Raw genomic sequence first — 26,631 nt, forward strand, 5'->3', positions numbered from 1 at the left:
TACCTTAGAAAAGTTTAGCAAGCTAACTAGTACTAACTTCTATTCGTGACAGGCGATATCTGTACCGTGATATTTTTAGGGACGACCTTCACAAGTGATTGGACGCTTGATATTTTTTTACATAAATGATTCATACAAAAAATATAGATCTACTATTAATGTAAATACTGTCATAATTAATGATTATTTGTTTCGCATTAAAAGTCGTGATGATCAAGTTATGTTAAGCATACTGGTAAATTAATGGTGTTGAATATTTCGGAATTAAAAAAGAAGTTAGTGTTAGTTTTCAATCGTTTTTCGTCAATGCGGAATGAAACAGTTTATTTATTTGCTTAAATAATTGTTATATTAAAACATGAATGTGTTTCGAATTCGATCGTTTGTTTATTTGTATTTATTCGGATGCATTTCTTTAATAGCAGATTGCAGACCCTCGAACGGTAAGTATAAAAAACAATTAGAATTAACGAAATAAATTTTTAACAAGAATATTTGATAACAATTCACGAATAACTTTTTAATAATTTTTGTTCTATCGAATGCTTATTTTAGAAAGTTTATTTAAACATATTTTATCAATGACATGAAATTGTATGTTAAAAAATATCATTCCATAACATTTTCCTTTTTTTTTCATTCTTAAATATTAGAAAACAAATTGCAATATCAAGCTCATTCAAAATTACACATGTTATAGATTAAAATTCGACAATAATTTTAATGAAAATGTTAAAGAAATAAAACTAAATTGATATTCAAATGCATATAAAACTCTTTAAATGGCGTAAATAACTGATGGCTATAAAAATACTTTTCTGTATGCTCAATATCATTTAGCTTTATTCATATACATAGCAACTTGTTGAAAAAATAATGTTCGCTGCATTACATTTGAATGAAAAAGAAAATAGTCTTCGCTTAAAATGAACGGAATTATTTGTTATTAGCAAAAAACAGGTATACTAGCACCATAACAATTTCATGTTCGAAAGTAAAATTAACTCTATAGAATTCTAAAAGTGCAAAAAGTTCGCAAATCGTTGCGTTTCATATGCCCAAAAGTATTTTATGTAAAGAGTGTTTTTGGTTGAATCTGACGTCGCACCAACAAGGTAAAGGTCATATGGCGTGTAATGGCAACCTTTCAGCTTTACTGGTAGAGGAAGACCTCCGTAGCAGTAAGAAAAGGATTTGCGTAGAATGTAATTTTAGTTGTTCACGCGTTGTGCGGCTTGTAAAGGGAGAATACTCAAAGATACAACCAGTTGTATAATAATTATATGTATCTTGTATTGTCAAGTAACATCACCGCTTTCAAGCGATCCATATAAAATGTAACTATATTCGATCTATGGGTTATTTACCATTCACATTTTAACGCTTTATATTTTTGAAGTATCTAATTAAATCAGCCCCATATTTATTGTTAACCATTCTTATGTAATATGTCCTATCTAATGCATGGTAAAAATACAATGAATTACCATTTAACTTTCAGTTGTTTTAATTTTAAATGGGATGTTGAGTAATTTTCCAAGTTACCCACTATTCAATATAATGCTTGAAATGACCGATTATTCAACGTGAGTACTCGAAAGATATGTAAAATAATATGACCTAACAATAATCTACATATTTTTGCCGCTATCAGTTCGAATATTGCCAAAGAAATTAAATTCTTTCAGGCATAAAATGGGAAATGCTCTCCTTGGATTCTTGCACGCGCGCGTTTTAAAGCACGGACTTCTTGCAGATGTGTTTCACAAATCATTCCGCAACAGTAAAGCTTACCGAAAGAAATAAATCTTTCAATGAATGATTAATTAGAAGACGTTATTTTCATCGGAACATTTTAAATTGTAAAAGGTGAAGTAAAGTCAGTCCCCTTTTAATAAATAGATTATTCGTAATGACCTTCTCACCTCATTATGAAATTAATATATTTTCAACAGTGATACATAACAATGTGCATCTACAACTTGATTTTGATTTATTGTTTTTTGACGGATTCATACACTTGTTGACAAGAACATAGCCTATTAGTGAAGTTATATGAAAGTTTGATTTATTTAAAATTTGTTTTGTATTCAAATCGTTTTTCATACTTCGTTGGCTTAATACTACAAACCCGTATGTCATTTTTTGTCATTTTTAGAAAATCGCATTTGAAACTTTGAACTGTAATAACTTTTTAATGATAAACCGTATAAAGGTAAAATTTTCAGTGAATTTAGAAATCAGTATGTTATACAAATATACCGAATTTTATTTATTTGCATACAATTTTAAAGCTAAAATCTCAAATAATTTATTTCAATTTTTCATAATAAATAAGAAAACACATACAAATTCTGAATTCTAAAACCCCATTCGGGAGATACTGGGTTTTTGGCAAAACATTCAGGTCATTTCTATACCATTAAAGCGACATACGGGGTTCTAAGTGAATGATTTGAAGCAAAATTGACTAAGTGTAATAATTTTCGGCTAGAAACATAGCAACAATTCAAGTCAAAAATATCATTAACTTCTCCTACTGTGTTATATATTACACGTCTGTTTGAAAATCAATGCTACTATCAAATGATATCTACATCAATTTTTGAAAAAGTATGCACTTGTTCTGTTACATGTTTAACAACCGTGGGTATCCGACGATGCGTTTCTGTCAGATACCTATGTTGCTATAATGTTTCAATTTTTTATTTAGAGTGTACATCAAGTGGATGCTTTTCGTACTTTAGAAAACAGCGTTGAATCTGAAACAATTTGTCCTTATAGCATCTAGATGTAAACAAAGTGGTATTTTGTCTTCCATTTAAGATAATCTAACATCTAACTATAACTTCATGGATGATCAAAATGCAAATGGAAAAAAAGGGTTCAGCTATATAGCCAATGAGTACCCTTTCAAAAAGTGTAAAAACTTAAAAATAAGAAGCTTTCGGAAACAAAAAAGTTATAGTACTCATCGAGCCTGTCCGAAATGGTAATCATCCGAATAAATGTAGTATTTACATATGTATCTATTTAAGACATTTACTATATAATTCAAAATGATGTTAGAACTTTAAAACTAAATCATCAATATATGTATATTACAGTCAGGTAATATACTATAATTATCTTTAAATAAATCACTAAAGGTTTTTTTCAAATATTTGGTTGTGATAAAGTAGGCAGCCATTACAGATGTGTCATGTATCACGTGGTACAAAATCAGAATGTTTGATTTGACGAGAAGTTACTGGAGTCTAGAATTAAAGTTTGATGTAAATAGCGAGTTACGGGTTTGTGGAATTGGAAATAAACATATTTATGTTAGTTCTACAACTACATAAGTATGTTCACTGTGAAGAGCTCACTGAGACGAAAAAAATGATATAAAAATCTCAATTTTGCCAAAAATCGAGTTACGGGGTTGTAGAATTAACCCGACGACTTGTCTAACTTCATCTGCATAACTTAGGTACACATAACTCACAATAACAAGTAGCCCTGTTTTTTAAAAAAGCTAATTGGTTAGCATAAACTTGTTTAACGATTCAAGTGCACGAAATGCTTGCTGTAGAAAATAAAATTTGATTTTGACTGAACTTTCCTATCCATTCAACAATGAAATCAACAGTCATACCAAAAGAAGTGAACATCTGCGGATGTTTTTAAATTCAAATTTTCACCATAACCACATTGAAATGTTATAATTCAGCTTACGCCGGTGCTAGGGGGCATGGACGATAGTTTTCACTTTTCAGTACCGTCAATAAACAGGTTCAGTCAAACCTAGCTTGCAACATTTTCATTTTTTTGCCGTTTTGCTTGTTCTTCGTGGCTTTCTTTTCTTTCTTTTTTGTTATTTCTATTTTTTTGCTATTAAAGCTGTTATTGCTAGAGAAGTCATACTATGTGTAGAACCTTTATTGTTCTGAATTGGTTGCTGCAAAATCAATTGTATTTTGCTTTGAATATTGATGATATTTTCAAAAGTTATGTATGAATAAGAAGCTTGAATTAGAATTGTTTTATTTCAATTTCTAGAAACCGTTACTTAACATAAAATTATAAACTATGTCTGTTAAAGCCATTTATATGTTATTCTTTTATTTCTTTTTTATTTTTTTTTCGAAAGAGGGCGAATAGGTGTTGTTGCACCAAAACTGATATTTAATATGGCAACGTTCCAGATACTTTTAGAGGAAGACCCGAAATCAATGACCCTAACCACTCGGCCACGGTCGCCCCTGTTTGTCTAGGTAACAAATAATTAATGAGGAGATCAATAACCATTCTACTGCATGTCAATTTTCACATCCATACTGTATGCATAACTTTAAGCAAGATATACTCGACATTAATAAGGTTACAATTGATCGATAATGCCATACGAATGTTGCAAGGTGAACAGCCTTAGTTGACACGTTTATTGCATACTCTAATATATTTCATAAAATTAAATATTATATATTCATTTTCACTCCGCTTTTAAGGTGTTGATACCTTTTCTTTTAATATATTAGCGTCTATTTTCGTATTTTATTACAGATATAATGTCACATTTAATGCAGTATCACTGGTTTGACATTGATTTGTTTGTTGTTTTTTCTTTGCAAAATTGGGTGTTACATTTGAAAATCATCTTCTTTTGACCAATGTCAGAATTAGCCTTAAATCATATCCCTAAAACACCGTTCATGTATACATGTATACTTGGTAAAACAATGATTAAAGTTGTTAAAAAATGATCGATCATTTCTCAAACAATTTTGTCCCAAAATCTCGCGTAATGTAGTTTGAAGAGTGGCAGGAATTGTTGAAACTTCTACACGTTTCCCCGTTAACATGAACAGGACAAAACAGAACATATATTTTATTAGATTACCAAAGGTACAATCATCGTAACATTTTTACAAAATTGATACATTTACATGCAATATAATTAACCAGGGTTTAAACCAGTCTTTATAATAATCAAATCGCAATATCACCACGTAAACTTAAAATTAATTTGAATGTAAAAGAGTTCTCCAGGAATTCAGTTTAATTAATAATATTTAAAAAGAAACATTGAGCAATATAACTTGTTTAGAATTTAATTTACAAGATACATTGTACCTCTACACACCAAACTATGCTCAAGACAACATGACATGCGTACTGGAACACCGAAAACAGTAGACATTTATTCAATGCAGCTATGCATAAAATTAATGTGATACACCATTTGTAAGAAAATATTGAAAACAAATTTCATAAAATTAGTTAAGCATGTGTAAGTAAATAACGAGCTAAATACATATAGATTGAGCATAACATTTACATGTATATTACGACTTTAAATATTTCTACAAATTTTTGTTTAAAGTGTCTTAGATTAAAAAAGAAAAAGACAATTGCTTATATCAGTAAAGAAAGTGTGTAAGGAAACATTGGAATATAGGCGTAATGAGATTCAAAATAACATAATTCCAAATGGAAACCATTTGAACATGTAGTCAGTGTCAAATTTGGAAAGAAACATAAATTGAATGTCTAAATGAACTTTTTATTTGAAAGTTTCCTTTGGTTCGCGTTTGCTTGCTATGGCGTGCTTGTTATGATTATAATTTGTTTTTGTGTTTATCTTTCAAAGCCAACAGTGACAGAGAGAAGAATCTTGGTAGATTTGATTTGCTGGGATTATGGGGGGACGTCTCAAAATTACAACAAAAGCTAAACAGTAAAATCATCTTGACGGAAACAGACGACAAAGGTAAGCATGCTATTTCTATAGATATAATTCTAACATGCTTCACAATATGTATATATAAGTGCTCATCCGTGCTGTTTTAACTTTGGTCCCTCTCGGGAGCCGTCAGAGATTTTTATTTCTGTAGAACAGCTACAGATGAATACATAATTAGTGGCAAGATTAATATTCACGTTATTACGACAATATAAATTAATTTCAGCGAAGCACTATGAAAAATAAAAGGCCACTTATACATGAAAGCTCACATACACATGTATTTTAAATATGTAATTTACTTGCCAGATTTAGTGCATGCCGAGTGTGATTTGAGACCCTATCCGTCGGATTCAAAACAGTTACATAGGGTGTTTGGACGGGTTAAACTACGGCAACATGTAAGTATCAGTATGGCTGACTGGCGTGGGTGCCATTAGGACTGTCTTCCATGACCGTTGGTCTTCATTGTTGATATTTACGCTCTTATTTCTCTTTTCATTCCTTACTTTCCTATCTAAAGAAAATGTATGTGTTTTAATATTTAAGAAACAGTTTCTTAAACAATTTTAATACCATGGTTGCATACGTAATTGAACATTTAACCATACCTTATTTTTGTATTTAATATATCAGCTTTACTGTACAAATCTGTCTTAAATCCAGTAAAACTTTCCGTGGCATGAAGAATTCGACCTACATGAATTAAATAACATTCCCAGAACAAATATTATTCAAATTTCATTAATAAAAATATATTCGTATAAAAAGTTTACAAACATGTAGCCTTTAATTGCTAGAACCGGAAAGGTTTAGCCTTTGCTACGACTACAGCAGAGTCAGGCCAGTCTGCATTTGCCAGCAGTCGTCTGCTGTTGGAAGCTAAACCTTTATATTCTGATATTGAAATCCTTAGATTTGTCAGTTCTAAATGCAAACAATGGAAAATCAATAACATAAATTCAACAGGTTAAGGGTTTGGTTGATTTATCTGAAAAGGCTTTGATGTGTTCCTAGATATACAGTCTATTATTTTCAATTTTAAAATTTGTAAATATGTTATGGACGGTTCGTTGTCGTCCTTATATAGGTGAACGATGGAAAGCCGGGTCCACTACGAATGTCTGTTGATATTGACGGCGTTCCTTCCCAGCGACAGACATGGGGAATGTTCTACAAGTTAGAGGTTCATAGATATGGGGATGTTACTGACGGCTGTAAAAATGTAGGACCTGTTTATTGGAACAAAAGGTAAGTAAAAGAAATACATTTGTTTCTACAAAACTCTCAATATTACGATTATACCATAATATAGGCTGTAACTAGTAATCTGCTGATAGTGAAAGAAAAATGATAGAAATTTATTGTTGATGTCTGTGTAAGAATAATGCACACAATCATACAAAGAAATAATGTTCTCGATGAATATATGTAAACAAAGTAGACGTTTTCATTGAGTTAGATAATTTTCGTAAAATTCTTTTCCGCAGGAACAGCATTTTATAAGAATTTGTCTATTCAATTATTTCAATTGCCTGTTCTTAATGAACATGTGTAAAGTTTTGTATATATGTGTTAGCTGCAACATGTATACATGTAAATTTTCTCTGGGAAATGAAATTTGTGAACAGTTAAACTGACGTTGAAATTGACGTACAATTATTTACAGGTCAATTTTATGAATGGTAGAACTAAGTGTTAGGATTGTCTCAACTTTTTTTGTTTATAACCTTAATTTAGAGCAGTATACATATTTATCACATAAACCCTGGCGTGGGAGTGTAATAAAGCCATTTAATAAAAACGATATTACACTAGTGTAATAACACTTTGACGTGACGTCATTTGCGCTACATAGAAACATAGCGTTAAAGCGCGCTAATGTTAGCGTTACACTATAGGCGCGTCATTGAAAAATTACTCATTTTAACAGTTTACTGTTCTTATTTTATATATGTGATAAATAGAATATTATATTCGTGTAGATTTAATACTAAATTTATTGAACTCGTTGAATAAAACAATATTATGCTCGCCAGAGGCTCGCATAATATGATTTTATTCAACTCGTTCAATAAATTTAGTATTAAACTACACTCATTCAATATCCTCTATGTATTACTAAAAATACATATTTCATGTTGCAAAAGTCACGATAACTTCCGTGCGTCTTTGTTAGTTGCCTGCTTACGAGTTTTTGGTGGTGGTAGTGGTGTTGATAGTTTTCACTCCGGATCACGGCAGTAAGCCACATTGAATTTACCAGAAAATTGTTCAGCCACCGCATCGTTCTTGGTCATGCTGTCAAGCAGTTTAGCATTTCTAGTAGCCCCCAGTTTCACAAGGAATTGAAACTTCTGTACATGCCAGAGCAGAGGTAAAGTGCGAATGACCGTAAAAACGGTTTCATGATCAATCACGAGAGTGACCTGCAACGTCCGGGAATCGAACCTGGGTCGCCCGATTCAGAGTTCAACGCTTTACCTATTGAGCTAACCGGGCGGCTTGAGGCTACTTTTTGTCTATACAAAACTCTTTTATTTTTTATAACACAGATATAGCGGTCATTTAGGAGATTTTATTGGAGACATGTATGGTAGGGTAAATATTGATACAAGAGATGCTCCTGCTACACTAGTCGGTGACTATTCAATCTTTGGTCGAGCAATAGTTGTAAGTGCTTTTAGATTTAACTTTTTATTTAAAATTACAAAGCAAGTCAACCTTATTTACTTTTACTCTTGGATGAATACTGTCAAGTATGTTTGAAACATTTTAAGTGTGTCAATCGTTACTTTAAATTACCTGTTTTTTTACTTTATGCTGATTTATTGTTTTAATTTACATTGTACTAGTCTATATACAATTATTTTGACTCAGAGACAAACTATACCATTGTAAATACATGAAATAACATAAGCCGTTCTTGACTTTTACTGTCTCTGTTCTGTTAGACGTTTATTTCGTTTAAATATTTCCAACGTAACTTCACAAAAGAATTGTTAAGCAATAAGAACGAGTTCTTTTCCCGTGTTTGGAACTCAGTGTTATTAAATAATGATATGATTTGTATGTTTTTCATAAGCTTTACAAGATAATTTTTGATATACTTACTAATTTAAGATAAGACCAGTTTATGCAGCTCCAAGTCGAAGGGTAATTGCATGTTAAACGTTAGATTGTTACATATAACTACTTTTTAAAGTTAGATAATGATAGCATAAATACACAGCATGTCACCGAAAAAATGCCTGCTTCAGAAAATTGATATAATTTATATACAAAATATGGGTTTTTCAAGAAGTGCGACGGTCATACATGGTCATCAATACCAAAATTAAGTATATTATGAAGAACTCAAAGCTAATAAAATGCTGAAAAAGCCACAGGACAAAACCAAACACTTACATTAGCCTTTAGTGGGAGAAAACGCTCAGCCTGATAGAATCAGCTTAACAAATGCAAAAGCTGGTACAAAAGCAAAACTGAATTGAGAAAGAATACGCGACAAATAGCTATTATATTAAGCTGTTTAACAAAAGTAATATTAACGCAAGCAAGCTCCAGTCCTTAAAGCTGAATAAACACATAAAAGCCGTAAAAGCTTATATAAGCAAATTATAGCCGTAAAAGCTAATATAAACAAATTATAGCGGTAAATTTTAATATAAGCAAATTATAGCCGTACATAGCTTAAGGAACTTATAGCTGTAAAAGCTTATTTAAGGAAATTATAGCCGTATAAGCAGTCATAAGCAAAGCGATACAAGCAAATAACGGCCGTAAAAGCTGAAACATATAAGCAAAACATTCAAAAACAACACACCAACAAGTGCATAATGCGTATGTATATTTGCATTTTTGAGAAAACTTTTCAGTGTTAAAATTAGTCAACTAACATCATATCTTTCATTTCTCTGCATGATTATTGCATTACTGATCTAGCATCTAGTATTTCCTTTATAACATTAGAAAATTATATTCTTCTCCTCAGGTATACATATATTCTTATAAACAAACATAGAATGTGTTGTACATTATGTCTGATCTCGTGACTAAATTGGTAATATGTATATGTAATTATATATATTATTCATATATTTGCATCAATTCTATTCATAACATTTCTAGGAATTTTAAAAACTAAATAATGAAACTTTCTTAAAAAATATTATCATTCAATTCTACACACGAATTCATAATTCAAGGTTACATCAACAAAACCTTCAGCTTGATAAAAGTAGTTTTGCAGTACTCAAATAGTATACATGTATGCATTTAAATAATTATTGTTTGTTTGTTTTTTTTTGTTTACAGCTCCGAAAAGTGATGGATATGGAACCAGTCGGATGCTGTGTTGTTGTAAGGGACAGGGTCGAGAAAGCTGTAGCACCCGCCCCACCACCGGAAGAAACAAAATCGATAGCGGTGCCATCAAATTGGACCAAGTCACCAATAGTTCCTAGTGGAAACTTACAAGGATCTAACGTTCCGTACACAAGAAATATACCACCTCCTTCTTTTTCAAGAATTCCTGATCTTTCGATTGATGGTTCAAATTTTCGAAACATGCCTATAGATTCACGACTGTCCAAAGGCACGTCCATCTTTGGACCGGGAGGAAATAAAGCAGGGACTGATGACAAAACACGTTTTCCAGATTTGTCTTTTAATTCGCAATATCCAAATATGCTTCATACCGAAATTACCTTCCCGTTTGTAAATAATTTCTTTTTTGCCACACCCGAAGACGTTGTTCCTCTTGACAGTAAGCGACACTTCTTACCGCCATCAGAAATGAATGACTTTTTACCTGATTTCATTAAAGACTTTATCGGCGACACAAAAGATTTTGTCGGCGATGCTTCAGATCTATTAGAGGATACTGCTGATAACATAAAGGACAAGATAACAGATGGCGGCTCTGATTTGATAGATAATTTAGATGATATTATCAAAGACGGAGGGGGCGATATAAATGGTATTGATATAACAAGAAAGGTATTTGGTGGTTTGAACTCCGAAGAAAGAGATCTAAATGAACTAGAAGATCTTATTGAAGATGCTGCTGATAATGTATCTGATAAAATTGATGACATCTCTGATGAAGCAAATGATAAAGAAAATGTTTTAGATGAAATAAAAGATAAAATTGAAGATACCATTGACGACGTTTTTGATGACAGAAGCGATACTTTTTCAGAAAAATCTGGTGACCTACCAAACATAATTGAGGACAGTATGGAAGATTTAATGGACAGCGATGGACTACTGGATGATAGTTTTGACGATGATTCAAAAATTACTGATTTCATGCCTGAAATTACTGAAAATTTGAGTGATTCTCAAGAAGATTTGATGGACGACATTATGGACAGTGATAATGAAATAGCTGATAAGTTGGAAGATATACAAGATAATATCTTACATAGTGATGATACCGAAGATGGAAGCAGCAGCGAAGATGATGAAACTGATGATGCTGAAGAAGATGATAAGAACAATTCAATTGCCAGTGATTCTAGTAATGTTGACGATACTATTGATGACAACGATAGTGTTGATGACGATAATGATGGTGACGATATCACAGATATTTCGTTAAATGAAATGACTGAATCAGAAAATGGTCTTTTGGGTGATAATTTAGATGGTGATGAAAGTATTTTGAACAGCGATATATTTGATGATAGCATTGGTGATGGTAATGATTTAGGTGAGTTAATTGTTGAACCTACAATTGAAGATGTAAAGGAAAGTATTGAAGATGTTCTTGATGATCACAAAGGTATATTAGGTGATTTTGACAACACTTTAGACACTGATACTTTCGACAAGCTCGATGACATAAGCGAGGAAGTAGGAGAAAGTGACGACGTTATTGAAAACCTTGGTGATACGCTTGACAAAATAACTGAAAATATTGATGACGGTATTATTGATGTTTCTAGAGAGTTAGTAGATGAAACTAAAGACCTCATAGAAGATGATATAATTGATGATTCCAAAGAAGACTTAATGGATGATATATTAAACGATGATGCTATGACAGATACAGAAAACGAATTAACAGACACAGTTTCGGATATCATTGATGATGCAGGAGACAATATAATTGATTCTGCCGACGATAAATTCGAAAATCTATTAGATTCTGTTGAAGATTTAACAGATATTGATTCAGGAAACGAAATAGCGGACGCAGTTTCGGATGTTGTAGATGATACAGATGATAATGTTATTGATTCTGCCGACGATATAGTCGAAAATCAAATCGATTTTGTCGATGATATTATGGACTCAATTAATGATGCAAAAGACAATATAGTTGATTCTACGGACGATATTGTCGAAAACGCAATTGATAGAGTAGAAGATATTACAGATAATACTGAAGAAATTGGAGATACCGTAAATGATTCTATAGACAATATAGTTGATTCTACGGCCGATATTGTCGAAAACGCAATTGATAGAGTAGAAGATATCAAAGATAATACTGAAGATATTGTAGATACATTAAATGATGCTACAGACAATATAATTGATTCCACGGAAGACATAAGTGAGAACGCAATCGATAGATTAGACGATCTAACTGACAATATTGATGATGTTGTAGACACATTAGATAATAGAAACGACCATATAGTTGATACTACTGACGATATCATGGATAATGCAATTGATAAAGTGGAAGATATAATAGATAATACGGCTGACATTATAGACACAGCAAACGATAAAACTGAAGGAATAGTAGAGGATGTTTTGGACTCTACAAGCGACATAATTGATAACTCGGTAGAAAGTATAAAAGATTTAGCTGAAGACGTCGTTGATAACACATTAGATACAACAAACGATATTGCTAATATTCCTATGGACATTGCAAATTCAGTCGATGATGTTATTGAAAACATTGGCGGGGATAAGTTAGATGATCTCACTAATATTGCTGAGGCCCCTATTGAAATGGGAAATGAAGCAATAGAAAATGTTGCGGATATAGTAAGCGAGTTACCTGTTGAAATTTCAAATGACATTGTTGAAAATGCTGTAGATGCAACGAATGCAATTATTGAAGCGCCTATTGAATCTGGAAGTGAAATTGTCGGAAATGCTGCAGACTCAATAGATAGTATTGTCGAGGCTCCCGTTGAAATTGCCAATGATGTTGTCGAAAACTTAGCAGATTCAGTCAATAACATTGTCGACGCTCCAGTCGAGGTCGTTAATGACGTTGTTGAACATTCAGCCGATACGGTTAGTAATATTGTCGAGGCTCCCGTTGAAACTGCCAATGATGTGGTCGAAAACTTAGCAGATTCAGTCAATAACATTGTCGATGCTCCAGTCGAGATCGCTAATGACGTTGTTGCACATTCAGCCGATGCGGTTAGTAATATTGTCGACGCTCCAGTTGAAATGGCCAGCCAAGTTGTTGAAAATTCAGTTGATACGGTCAGTAATATTGTTGACGGTCCAATTGAAGTAGCCAACCAAGTGGTCGAAAATTCAGCAGATTCGTTAAGTGATATTGTCCATGCTCCAGTTGAAATGGCAAATCAAGTAGTCGAAAATTCAGTCGATGCAGTCAGTAATATTGTCGACGCTCCTGTTGATACGGCCATTGAAGCAGTTGATGATACTGTGAGTAACATTGTAGACGCCCCATTTGAGGCAGTATCTGACGCGATGGACGGCATAGCAAGTCCCGAATGATACTAAATTGTCTGAAATCCTATTCTTACAAACTAAATTTGTTTAGCAACGAGAGTGATTTTTGGTTTCTCTGCATTTTTAAATAGCCTTTGTAAGCATGAAAGGAGATGATAAAATATTCAACTTAGAAACTCTGAAATGTCATACTTCAAATTCAAGGCTCTTCTGTTGAACTTAATTATCATATTTGCGTGTTCACATATCTTTATGTTATTGTTTCGGAATTATTTAATATTCCCAAGAATGTTTATTTATAAGTAAATGTATATTTTTATCTGCCGACAGTTTGTTATTTATACGGAAGCTCTAAAGTCAGGTGAGCAAGTGTTGCATACTCTTTTTTTATATGATGTTTAGTTTGATTTAACCTTATCTCGACTTTTGTCCTAATGTCACGAACTCGAATGCCATTTACTTGGAAGAATATTCCATATAACATAGTTACGATCAGCAATTATCAAATGAAATTCGTTCACGTATCAGTCATGTCAAAAACTCGTGCAAATTCGAAGTCGTCGATAAATACCATCAAATAAAAAAAACAAACAACAAAACAAAACAAACTTGAATCATGGAAAAACAATTAAACAACAATTATCATGATAAAAATGGTCATATCTTCCGTTCATAAACAAATATGTTGGAGATCTAAACAAAGAGATCTGGTATGAAATCCATTACTTGTTTATTGAGAAACAAAACAACTCTTAACATCGTTGCACAGCAACGAACATTGTATTTTTTCCAAATATATCACTCATCTGATTGGTCAATTCAAGACACTGATAGATAGCTGCTTATGCCATAGATGAACATTGTTAAACCAAGATGAAAAGTAGCACTAAAGATTTCTTTCTTTTTATTGTACTATCTACCTTAATTACCATTGGAGTATTTGGAAATATCATATCTATATATGTTTGGACACGCGGGAAAAGATGTGCAAAATCAAAATTCGGTGCGTTTTTTGTGGTTTTATCTATATTAGATACTTTATTACTAACAGTGTTTGGAGTTCAGTTAGTTCTTATTTTGTCTCCACTGCAGTATAAATTCCAGTCAAAATACACCATTCCTTGTAAAGTGTTTAGTTTTGGATTCCAGTTACTAGCACAAGTGTCTATGTGGCTAATAGTTTGTTTAACTATTACAAGAACTGTATTCATTTACAAACCATGGCTTCAAATTGACAGACGCAAGATTTATATCTTGGCTGTTTCTTTACTTACGGTCTTCACTGGCATAGATATGCCGCATTTGTTATATGACAAAGTTGAACACGACAAATTGTTTAACAATACAAATCACCGCGGGTACATACCATTTGATGACGACGTTCAGCTTTCTCGTAATGGATCATTAATGACGCAAGGCAAGTGCAAAATGTCTTCATCAGGTATCAATGCGTTAACATACAACGTAATTGTCGGGGCTGGAATTTTCGTGGTCGTTCCGTTTATCGTAAATTTCACTTGCAACTGTCTCATGATACTGCAGCTTTTCAGACGAATGGTCAATGCACAAGTTTTGGGAAAGTCTCTGGCTTCACGAGCATACCGAGATGTCCGTATGTTTACCAAACGTGTAATTGTAATCAGTGTTACTCACTGCGCCTTAACAATACCTCAGGTGGCATTTGATATACATATGCAGACTATGGATCATGGTGGTGACAGCGATTTGAATTATATAAACCACGCTTTGTGGCATAGAATTGTGACATTTTTATTTTACGTGAACAGCTTTCTGAATCTTATACTATATTACACGACAGGGTCAGATTTCAAACTGGATGTGAAGGATTTGCTAAGACCATTCATTCGAGGTGTTTAATAGTCGACGATCTTTTGGCGTTAGGGCTAAATAGCTCATTGAGACGTATCTCAAATGAGCAATATCAATAAATATTATACATAAATACTAACATGAAATCGTATTGATTTTAAAAAGAATTACGCATTTTGTTTTAATGTCGGTGGTTGTATTTGAAATGCTATTTGTCCACTCTGTGAATGCCGATAGATCAGAACTGTTATATAGGGTAACTTGAATGTATAATCATAACAAAATAAAAGATAAACGGTCAAAGGATATATTTGTATATGAGAGCAGTTACTGTATTAAACGCACATTATGCTTTAAAGTGAATAACTTTGTTCTTCTGTTGAAAAAGCAAATATGGAGTTATAACTTTAAAAAATGGTTTTAAAGCATGTTAGATGCTTATTTCTTGAAGAAAGTAACACTGGAACTTAAAACTTTTCTGAAAATAGAAGCAAAATGTAAACAAAATAGTACTTTGATTTATATATAAAGTTCTAAATCACTATAATTGTATTAATTGCCAGAAAACAACAGAAGCAAATGATGGTCAAGGTAATTGGCCAATGAGATTCTTTTCGCATACTATAACAGGCCACCAAAAATAAATAAATTTTGAGATATAAGAATTAAACCATTTCTGGGGCATATTTGGTTTTTAACAGCTGTAATTAGGTTATGCCAGGCAATTTAAGCAATTGCACCATCCTTCATATTTATCATATTATGAGCTTCGATGATCTTTGTTAATAATATAGCTTACTTGAAAGCACAATTAGTAAGTAATCACTACATGCGAACGATGAGAAGGAAATTAAGATGATTTTAGAAAAGAAAATATGTTTGAATGAAATGTTTCAGTGTTAAATTAGGGCCCTCTATATTATTGCCAATAAACGTTATTGTGATAGTCAACAACAAACAATTTAGTCCACATAACTTATATGCTTCTATTTAGTTAAAATCTTGACAAAATATATTTATGTAAAAACATGTTCATTTACGTTGTTTATACATGGTTACATGTAGTAACAAATGATAAGAGAATACCTTGCCGATTACCAATGATCATTTCGGAAACAATAAATATTGAAAGTAGTTCTGCACGGGGCTCTTGATGGAAACACTTTGATTATGATTTTGGGACTGGTCCGAAAACCCAGATGTAATGTACTTTTGTTAACTTACATTTTGTTAACACATGTCTTTTTTGATTTTGCAAATGTTGTCATCTTATCAAATAGAGTCTGCAATATTTGTAATTTTGCATTTTTGCAACTCTTTGTTCTTTCCATTTTTTAATCGAGCGACCCTTCATGGCGTTTGGAGAGAAATTCCATGATTTTTAAAACGAATTTTCATTGATTAGTAATTACTTTGCAGTTTCTTTATAGGAAAGTGAATGCAATGTACTCCTTTGAAATGATACCAGAAAGTGAGTTTTTGTACACGTTTAGTCATAAGCCTTTAATATAGTCTCTTCATGTTTCCCGTACTTCGATATGGAAATGCGGCGGCGACCCTTTACGCGTATGACGTATGGTGTCACGCTATACCAAAGAAATCAACAAAAATATTGTTTTGCAATAGCTTATCATGTTAGGAGAAAAGATTTATAAATTTTACAAGGCTATGAGCATGGGGATGTCATTATTCCGCACAACAGCTGGGTAATGCTGAGGTATTTCCAGATAACTTTTTGAAATACACTGATTTTTGCAAGGTTATTCGTTTGTAGCAATATCTTTGGCCAATATGTTTTGTATATTAAGAAATTCACTTACCATACATACGTAAAGTGACTTCATAAAGACTCTAGAAAGGGTGGTTTCCAACAACAAAATATTCAAAATCAGTTTTATTTAAAGGGAAAGACAAGGTTAGAATAAAAACTTGATTTCAGAAAAAGAACACTATAAATAATAAATCTGCAAATTTTCTGCCGCCAAATAATAATATTAAACGAATGATAACAAAATATAAGCAACTCTTTTGAAAAGTAAATTGTTAACATGTCTGTAAACGTATGATGCTGCGCATCGTAATCGTAGCCTAATATGAACTGCAGGCAAAACATTTTTATTGGCTGCTCAAAAATCTAATTTGCATAATTTATTCACACAATTGCTGGTTCTAATACTGTGCATTGTCCATTTTAATTGTTCCTAATTTGCACCAAATGTTCCTCTCACACTGTGTACTGACGATTTTTATTGCTCCTTGTAGGCCTCTGTGCCGACAGACCTTTTGATCATGCACAATGTTGCCCTGATTGGTTAATCACCCTTGTCAAATATTCTAATGACGAAATAGACATCTATTTTTTTTACGCTTCATCGGTGAACTGAATGACCTTAGGGGAAATTAAGTTCCACACCTGTCGAATTATACTGTAAATGACAGTCATAAAATAGCAACACATTTTTTTCAGTTACCAATAATCATTTTAAATATTAAGTAGATTTATGATTTTTTGTTTTATTGGATTAAATTTACGGTACAAGAAATGCGTATCTGTGTGGGAAAGGAATTGGGTAAGTAGATAACGTGGAAAAAAGCTATAGGGAACTGGATAAACCCGAGAATATGCGTAATTACAGGGGAATCTGTTGGTACCAGTTTTGACTGGGTGCATAAATAACCTAACGGGCAGTTTTGTTTTCATACGATATTAGTCTGGCTGCCGATTTTCCTGCGCCATTCTCATTTTTAGCGTCAATGGCGGAAAATCGCGTCCTCAGCAGATCTCTGCATATTGGATTTAGTTGATATTTTACGCTGAAAAAAAGATACATGACCGGCGATGTACCCTATTCGGACAGCTTGTCTAGCGAAAATTAAGTACAAAAAAAGGATATATCGTCAATTTGAAGAAGTTTCTCATAGTACCCAAATTAAATTAATGGTTTATCTTTGAAAATTAAGCAGTCATTGCTTAAATCATGTGGTGGGATCATCATCAAGCTTGAAAATCGGACAAATGATAATTAATGTCGCGGCGTCTTCAATTAATTAATTAAAGCAATTCAGTTCCATATGATGTTTTCATAAATAATATATAATGTACGCAATAAGATTAATAAGTTCTTCATCAAGATATATTTCAGTTGTACCAGCGTGTACACCTATACCGGAAGTGGGTGTAACACGTCACAATCTCGGTCTCGTCTGTCTCGCGAGAATGACAGAACGCCAAAATGGCGGCGCCCATGAACTTATTTCTCAAGTAAAAAATAGTGTCTTAAAACACGAATTTCTCACTTATAGGGTTGATGTCAACAGAAAAACTGTCATGGTACCTCTTTTTAAATGATGAATATTTATATTAGACAGACATCAATCCATCCATTCCTATTCCTTTAAATTATTTTGCATTTGATTTTTAAAATACGCGAATTCAGAATAGTATTTTTACCTGTTGTTCTTTTTCTTTCTGGCCAGCCTTAGATATTGCTCTGAATGTTTTTAAAAGATAAAGTACCTGAAGTAACTGATCAGATTTATTAATGTACAGTGCTTACTTTATTTCCATTTTAGAATCCGGTCAATTGTTTGCAAGATAAACAACTCTTGTATTACTGTTGAACTGTATAAATCGATTACTTCTCTTTGTAACGCAAGCGTGTTTTCCGCCTCGGTTGGAACCACTTTCACGTCATACCTGATCCGTTCACACACAGTTCTAATACAGGTTATATCATATAACTGAAAACTCTTAATGCTGACGCAAGGAACATGAAAATATCACCGGTGCACTTTATTGATATAAATAAAAAGAAAGAAAAGAACAGAATTGCAGGAACCCAGAGAAATGATGGGCACTTGTTTTGAGGTCAGATGTTTTAACGCATGGAAAAGCCTAGAACAGCTAGAATCGGATAATTGATTTTTTCACGGAGATCAATGTATTTCAATTAAAGACATTATATCCATTTACTTTTTCACCAGATACCATTTATAATATGCACCAAAATAAAACTTTTTTATTCGTAAATACTTTCACGGTCACTATAATGTAAAGATTTGAAGGTGATGATCTTACATAACAATCGAAAGTCTTAATATCAATGACTCAATATTTTTGTCTGCCGCATTATATTCAGTAAGAAATTATACATCTCTTCTTTTTGACCTGAAAATGATAAGACTTTTATTATAATTTATCAAGTATAAATGAAATTAAAGGTTTTCCCCGATATAAATTAGAAAAAAATGTTTTCTTTTAATATTCATTTTGCTAACTATAGTTGAAAGATATAGTATGCTCAAAACTGTTTTGAAAATACTGATAATTTCTTAAAAGTCTCTTTTTAAATGTAAAACAAACATCTTTTGAGTACACTCAGATAATTTTTGTCATCAAAGAAACTGGATTTTATTTATAAAAGAAAGAATCAAATTACCTTCAAGTTGTAAAATAAACAGTAAAAAGGAATGCAACTTCCAAAACATTGTGCGTGCATACTGTTATGTAAATGCGACGTTGTTATGAAAATTTACTAAATTTCGTTAAAGTTCAATCAATTTCTAAAACAAAATTATTTTACCCAAGGATGATCCTTATATAACGGTGATTTTAAAAAACCTCCAGGATGCTCTACTTTACTTGGTGAAATAATTAGAAATGCCAATGAAATACGGGCATTTTTATTATGAAAGGATCGTGACATTAGTTTTTTTTATACAAACAATCTTTCACTTGCCATGCACTTTTAGTATCCACTTCATTATATTTTTCTGTCTCTACATTTTAGGTCCTTCAAATGTAACACATGCACGGATTTAAATAAAACATATTACAACTACAAAATTATGTCAGTCAATCTAGTAATTTAATCTTTACCCTCTTCTGCCTTTATAAGATATGCATAAAGAAACCGTTTAATGAAAAGAGAAAAGGCGTTATAAATGCACCTTTGTTAACGCTCGTTTTACTGTAAAATGAATTTAGAACACGCATATTTCAATTAAATTACTTTGCGTCAATGTCAGCTTTAATTCCAATTTAACCGAACTGACGTGTACTTGAGACCGTATTTTAATTAACCGTAAAGGACACATAAGATCACATAGATAAATATTATTATTAAACTGATCGCTAGATATCTTTAATTAGTGAATGGCCACACACAGAACTACATTTTGTAACGTAATCATGACAAACGTCCGATGGTATTTCCTCATGTCCATTTTCATACAGTGTATATCAAAAATCTTAGTTGAGCGTAAAATATGAAATAAAATGTTTATATCAATAAGTTTCCGAACTACCTGCTTATCAGAACCACATCTAAGTAAGAACATATCATGTACACAAGTTTTAACAGGATAGGATTGGACAGAAAGCTAAAGTTTGAGTGAAGCTATTTTTTTTAATTTTTGTTTAAAATAGTGTTTCAAAAAGTTTAACTTTTTATACCTGAAGTTTCTTCTTAAAGCGGCCTTCATCTTTTCTAAAGGTTTATTATAGTATGTTTATATATATCGTTTCATAAAATTGTCAAAACGGTGGGAAATGAAATTTGTCGACGATAAAAATGTAAACAAATCGGTCGATTCGTTTCCCGACCTTCTATTTTGAAAAAACGAGCGTGCGTTATAGATAAAATTTCTTCCGTTTGAAACAACACAGAATTGTCTTTTCAACAGAAAATAAAAGCTAAAAGCCGCTTTAACGACTGCAAATAATGACAACACACATCCCGTACATACACATTTTACAGATACTGGATGCCTTTTAAAAACATTAATATTGCGAGAATAACAAAATTCATATGTTTTATGTTTTATTCATTCATAAACAGACATACAGTACACACCTAATAACATGTGTTTTATTTTCATGACGTTATGTATTTAATTTCGTTCAGAATGGCCAATAAAGCATCTTGCAATCAGTACAAATTATATAAATAATCCATACAAAATAATGTGAACTAACAGTTACTCATGTATATTGCGAAAACATATAATAAATTGTAAACTTATTAAAGGGTGCAATCTATGCATGTAAGTATTTTCATATTTGATCAAGGCAGAAAAAGTAAACAAACTTGGAGATTAAGTACAGAAATAGAGGTGTCCTAAATTATGCTTTGCTTTATAAATAACTATTGAAACTATAAATACTAAATATACATTCATTTGTTCAAGATAACATTTGAACTTGACATCTACGAGCAGTTTATTATTTGTTATAGAAGTTTTTATCACAAGTCAACATAATAAAGATATACTTTTAAATGTATATCGAAATGTATATCCAAAACGAAAAAGTTATTTGTTTTTTTGAGCAAGAAACTTAACACTCTTAATACTGGTTTGTATTAACAGATATTTTAGCGAAAAGAGTCTTACATATGTTGTCATTTCAGATTACATCAAACTCTACGCTTCCCACTGAATACACTCACGTTACTTCAGACAAAGAAAGTGAGCGATAGTGGAACATTCGACCGATGCGCAGGAGAGTAATCAAACTCTTACCCGAAATGTATTAAAGTTTGTTTGTGTCCGAAAACTTCCCTAAGGTCGTTCAATAAGTGTATATGTATATATGATATGACTACTTGAAAGAAGATCTAACATTTATGAATTTATCAAGCTGTCTTAATTCTTTTCACGAAAAAGTAACATCTCTTAATCCAAAAAGATGTTAACTGTATATCATAGTTACCATTGCCTCCTCATTTGCATGTATTATAGCTAAAATGAACAGTTTGTTAATTTATAATGAAAATATCTTTTCATCATTTCACTCGGTATTAAATATTTTAAAATATGCAAAAACAATTTGATTTTAATTAAGATAACCCCCAATTCACCGTCTGGATAAAAAATAAAGATAAATGTTATAAGTTATTCAATTTTTAAATCTAAATATTATTGTAATTTCTATGTAACAATTTTAACATTATATCAAGTTACTCTTTAAAATAATTTATTTTTAAATGCTTGATGAGTGATAGGCAGTTATTTCGTAAGGCAAATATATAACTATTTGGCAAATGAGTTGACTTAATAAAGATGATAGACGCAGACTAAGGTTCCTACATTCAGTACACTTTAAAACACATTATGGTTGCAATTATATTTTGTTTAATGACATCGTTCCACATTTCAAATCAGGTGGTACATATAATCAAATAAATTGGAATAGAATTGTCATTTAATATTGTTTCGTTTAAGCAACGTATCATGCAGAAAAAAACACAGAATAATTCAACAAACGTGGTATTTTGCTTCCTCTATTGAACCAATAATGTTTAATTCTTTAATACATTCAATAAATTCCTATAAGTTTCTTTATTAAGATAAGTAAGAAGCAAATTAAAGTTAAAAGTGTTTTGGTTGATTTATAAAATATCTAACGCGAGATATAAAAAATAATGTCAAAGCTTTATATGCACCTTAATCTGTATCAATTCGAAGACAATAACCTAGATGTAGCTTATACAATCTCTTCGGCCTCCACTTTAATGTACATTCGATAAATTAAAAGTTAACTGCCAAGGCTAGACCGAAATACTTTCGTTGCAGTAAACTGTACACTTTCATTAAAGGAGTAAAATACGATATTGAACAACGTAATGTCAACAAATGAAATAAGATTGAATGATCTAGTGATTACAAAATCAGGAATTTATTCTAGTGCTTCATTTAAATCAGTACAAGTGGATTTAGTTTAATCGGAGTTACCAAAATCGTAAGTACAAATTATATAATAAAAATGATGTTAATGAGTTTATTCATTATAATCTTCGGTGAAAACAGGTATCGTACATTATGAGATATATGTGGAAAGAAAACAACCTTAAAGCTGCTGTCAAAAACGTGTACTACCAATGCGTCCAGTGCAGACCATGATTATCTGGCATATTCGCACCGTCAGATCATGGTCAGCACTCTTTGCTTCTCAGTCAAAACTAATTTTGAAATGAAGGTTGTGATTGACAATTATCTTAATACTTAGCGTGGCAAAAGTTAAAGGTCTAAAGTTATGTTTCAAATGTTAAAGCATACATATTTGATTTCAAAAGATTAATATAATCACTGTATAGAATAATTCGATAATTGTAACGCACACTTTTACTTATTCTGTTTTATAAAAATCTGATTATCTAATAAACTTTCATCAGTAAATTGTAAACGTTTTATCACCTTACATTATGTTACTATGTTTTGAAATAACATGAGCTATGTGATACAATTGTTAGAAATTCCATTATATTTTTACAATCTGTTGAATAGTTGACATTTATGTATCATATGAGATTTGATTTTCTTAAAAAGGTCTGATTTAGTTGCAACCATTAAACCATCTTATGAATTGCAACAGATAAGGCGTTATATGTATTAAAGTAGACATAAACGATTGAATTATAAAACCATATACTCATGTTTTATGACAATGTTTAACCCAGTCTTTATGGGTATATTAAATAATTTATTATTAATCTCCAAGTATAGAATACTACAAAATATATTAATTAGATTTATTTCTTTGACCCTTGATATTACAGTTGATCTTTACAGTTATAACACAACATTATTTCTGATTAAAATTATATGATTTAGTTATTGGGTAGGTTTGCCCTCTGATACAATATGTATAACTGTTTATGGCACATACAATAAAGCTGCTATTATTGGTCTTAGATTCTATGGTCCAATGGTCCAGTGAGTATATGATAATTTTACGTTTCGAACGAAAGCTGTGTTCTAAACAAATACTGCTTTTAAATCAAACTAAACAAAATATTGAAAGTAATATCATTATTAAAATTCAAAGATCAGAAAAATACGTTAATAGCATATTTACACCATTATATTTTCTTCCAATACTATACTGTTACTATATTCTTATTACTTGTTCATTATACTTTTGGATATTGCCTTAGAGGGTACTAGAACTAGGTATTCTGGAAAATTGAGAAATATATCATGTGCAAGGAGATATCTTGTAATGAATATCTATTTTTAAATAATGCTTTCCTTTTTATTTATTTTCGTTTTCTCTGCTCAAAGAAGTCTGTTGTCTGCATGTAAACAATCAATTTCGTGAACATAAATATATCCACACCCTATGGAATGGTATTTTACTCTGTACAGAACCAACCAGCCAGTTTCTGTTGAACAGGTGTTTTGATAAACAATGCACACATAATCTTAGAGAGTCAATATAGATTCATGACAGACCCAAACCAGACACAATCTTACTTCGTTTATTGCTTTATGTTCATAATCAATTTCCTACATAAAATCTATAGAATCACTGCTTGAATGTTTACCAGTTTGAAATAAAACAAAATGTATGATTAAACATTTATACGTTATCTAAATTTGTAATTTATGGAATATGCAATTATCAGTGTTTCTTAACCACAAACAATAAAGAATATAAGAATACACAAGAAAATCACATATATGGTGACAAATATATCACACACAGTTACATGCATGCACGCACGCACGCACGCACGCAAACACCCACATACACATGATAGGAAAAGCAATTCGTAAATTCATTTTCATACAATTACAATTATTTATAATTGTACCCTGTCTTAACACAAATTATGTTGATACATTAATTCATCACTATTCAAAACATAAATGTAGCAATAAATTCAAACATAAAAGTAACGCTGAAGTTTGGCTATTTTAGAACGCTATAAATATTTGTATCTTGAAACATTTTCCCATCGGTGACATTTCAAACATAGATTAGCGCATTTTAAATTGTACCTCCTGCATTGAAATGTGTTGTTAAGGAAGTTAAACTTTTAACACCTGTTATATAGATTCATTTGATATTTGAAATGGTTTTTTTCATGCACATCAATAACATATAGTATTATATAGTAAAACTAAGATATGATGATAGAATATTAAGAAAGCATGGATATTTAAAGACCAGGTGAACAACATTTTGCTTCTATCCGTGTTTGGTAATTAAAGTCTAAAGACAGTTTAAATTATGCAAACATTGTAAAATATATTAATAAAGATCAACAAGAACAGGGGAATTTCACGTCATGTCACTACAAAATAAAAATAGACAAGAAATTACAGAACAAGCAATCATGAAGTGAATTTAACCACAACTAACATTATTTATTTTACAATGTTTAGAACTTGAACTTTTTTATGGTTTACTGATTATTAAAACAAACATGTTTAAATACATGGTAGAATTTCAATACTTGTGCAGCTAACATTTGAATCAATTGTCGATGCCACAAACTTGTGGCACATTTATAAACTATGAAAAAGACCACTTACAAACGACAAATAACATAATACTAGTCTAAAATATTACTTTATTTTGCAACAGAAAAATGGAAAGGCATCAAAATCTGCCCTGTGTCAGATTTGCACTCATGACCACTAGCTATCAAACAAGTAAAAACATTAACAACAAAAACAGAAAGTAAACAATTACAGATAGGTAATTTATCCCATGTACAGAATTGTCAGAGAAAACGAGTTGAGTGTGACATAAGTATGCGTTCTAATTACAATAAAATCAAATAACAGTCTTTTTTCAATTATAATGAATATTTATTTACATTAATTGTAAACTAGAAATACCTGTAAAGAACATAAACGTTATTGATGTTGATCATAAAAGCATATCCCTAGCATATGCTTAGCATAAAGACGTGTAATAATCTTATTAAATTGCACTTTAAGATTTTCAATACGTAAATTAAACGCAGATCTTGTCTTTTTACTTTTATTTAGAAGATGATTTAAACATCATCATCAAACACATTCTAAAAATTATGTAGCTGTTGTTTTTTTTTTTGTTAAAAAACTTAAAGCTAAATCAAAACTTTCCTTTTTGTAAGCTATTACGTTTGCATACAAGCAGACTTTTGCAGGACACACATATTTCCTTTGATTTAATTCTATCATAATTGTTTAAGTTACAGTGAATTGAAAATATTAAACATTGTTGGATATAAGGAATACATTAAAGTAAAAAAAATATTAAAATTTCCCATTTATTGATTATATTCTATTAAATACTTGTTATGATATGCAGAGTCTTACATAACAAGATGTACCTGCAAGCTATATTTACATGATCTGGTAAAGTCAATTATAACGCATTGAAAAACATTAAACAGAGATGCATTTCCATTCTTTGGCGTTATAAACATTGTACTGTGCTGTGTTGTAATTTGTTATCGCATAACTATGGAATAACTGTTTTATGAAAATACGTATATCCTAGATTTTTGTAGAAAGGTGTGTGAGACTTAGAAATTCAATCAACCTCGCCTTTTTACACATAATATGAACCAATTCAAGAATTTTATTTAGATATGGACATTGAAAACTACTGTTTCAAA

The 26,631-nt window shown here is 31.4% G+C and overlaps 2 protein-coding genes across 2 annotated transcripts in view; both read left to right on the forward strand.

The window, feature by feature from the left end:
- Window positions 1–6,821: 6,821 nt before the first annotated feature.
- Window positions 6,822–13,711, forward strand: LOC132716506 (uncharacterized). The gene is made up of 4 exons (XM_060699799.1): window positions 6,822–6,976; window positions 8,281–8,398; window positions 8,849–8,881; window positions 10,043–13,711. The coding sequence occupies exons 1-4, from the start codon at window positions 6,846–6,848 to the stop codon at window positions 13,448–13,450; spliced, it is 3,690 nt and encodes a 1,229-aa protein (XP_060555782.1). The 5' UTR covers window positions 6,822–6,845; the 3' UTR covers window positions 13,451–13,711.
- Window positions 13,712–22,831: 9,120 nt separating this feature from the next.
- The window catches only part of LOC132716497 (hemoglobin-3-like), a 116,887-nt gene continuing 113,087 nt past the window's right edge, over window positions 22,832–26,631 (forward strand). The window contains exon 1 of the mRNA XM_060699785.1: window positions 22,832–22,976. The gene's annotated coding sequence lies outside the window, so the exon portion shown is untranslated. The remainder of the gene's footprint in view (window positions 22,977–26,631) is intronic.

Source organism: Ruditapes philippinarum, unplaced genomic scaffold, assembly GCF_026571515.1.
Source record: "Ruditapes philippinarum isolate M1 unplaced genomic scaffold, ASM2657151v2 ctg757_1_1_1_1, whole genome shotgun sequence".
Lineage (NCBI taxonomy): Eukaryota > Metazoa > Mollusca > Bivalvia > Venerida > Veneridae > Ruditapes > Ruditapes philippinarum.

Bases quoted from the DNA above. Each gene is read 5' to 3' on its own strand.
- LOC132716506 (XM_060699799.1), top strand. From the start codon at position 6,846: ATGTCTGTTGATATTGACGGCGTTCCTTCCCAGCGACAGACATGGGGA. The intron at 8,399-8,848 runs GTAAGTGCTTTT...TACTAATTTAAG, and splicing joins TCTTTGGTCGAGCAATAGTT to ATAAGACCAGTTTATGCAGC. The intron at 8,882-10,042 runs GTAATTGCATGT...TTTTGTTTACAG, and splicing joins ATGCAGCTCCAAGTCGAAGG to CTCCGAAAAGTGATGGATAT.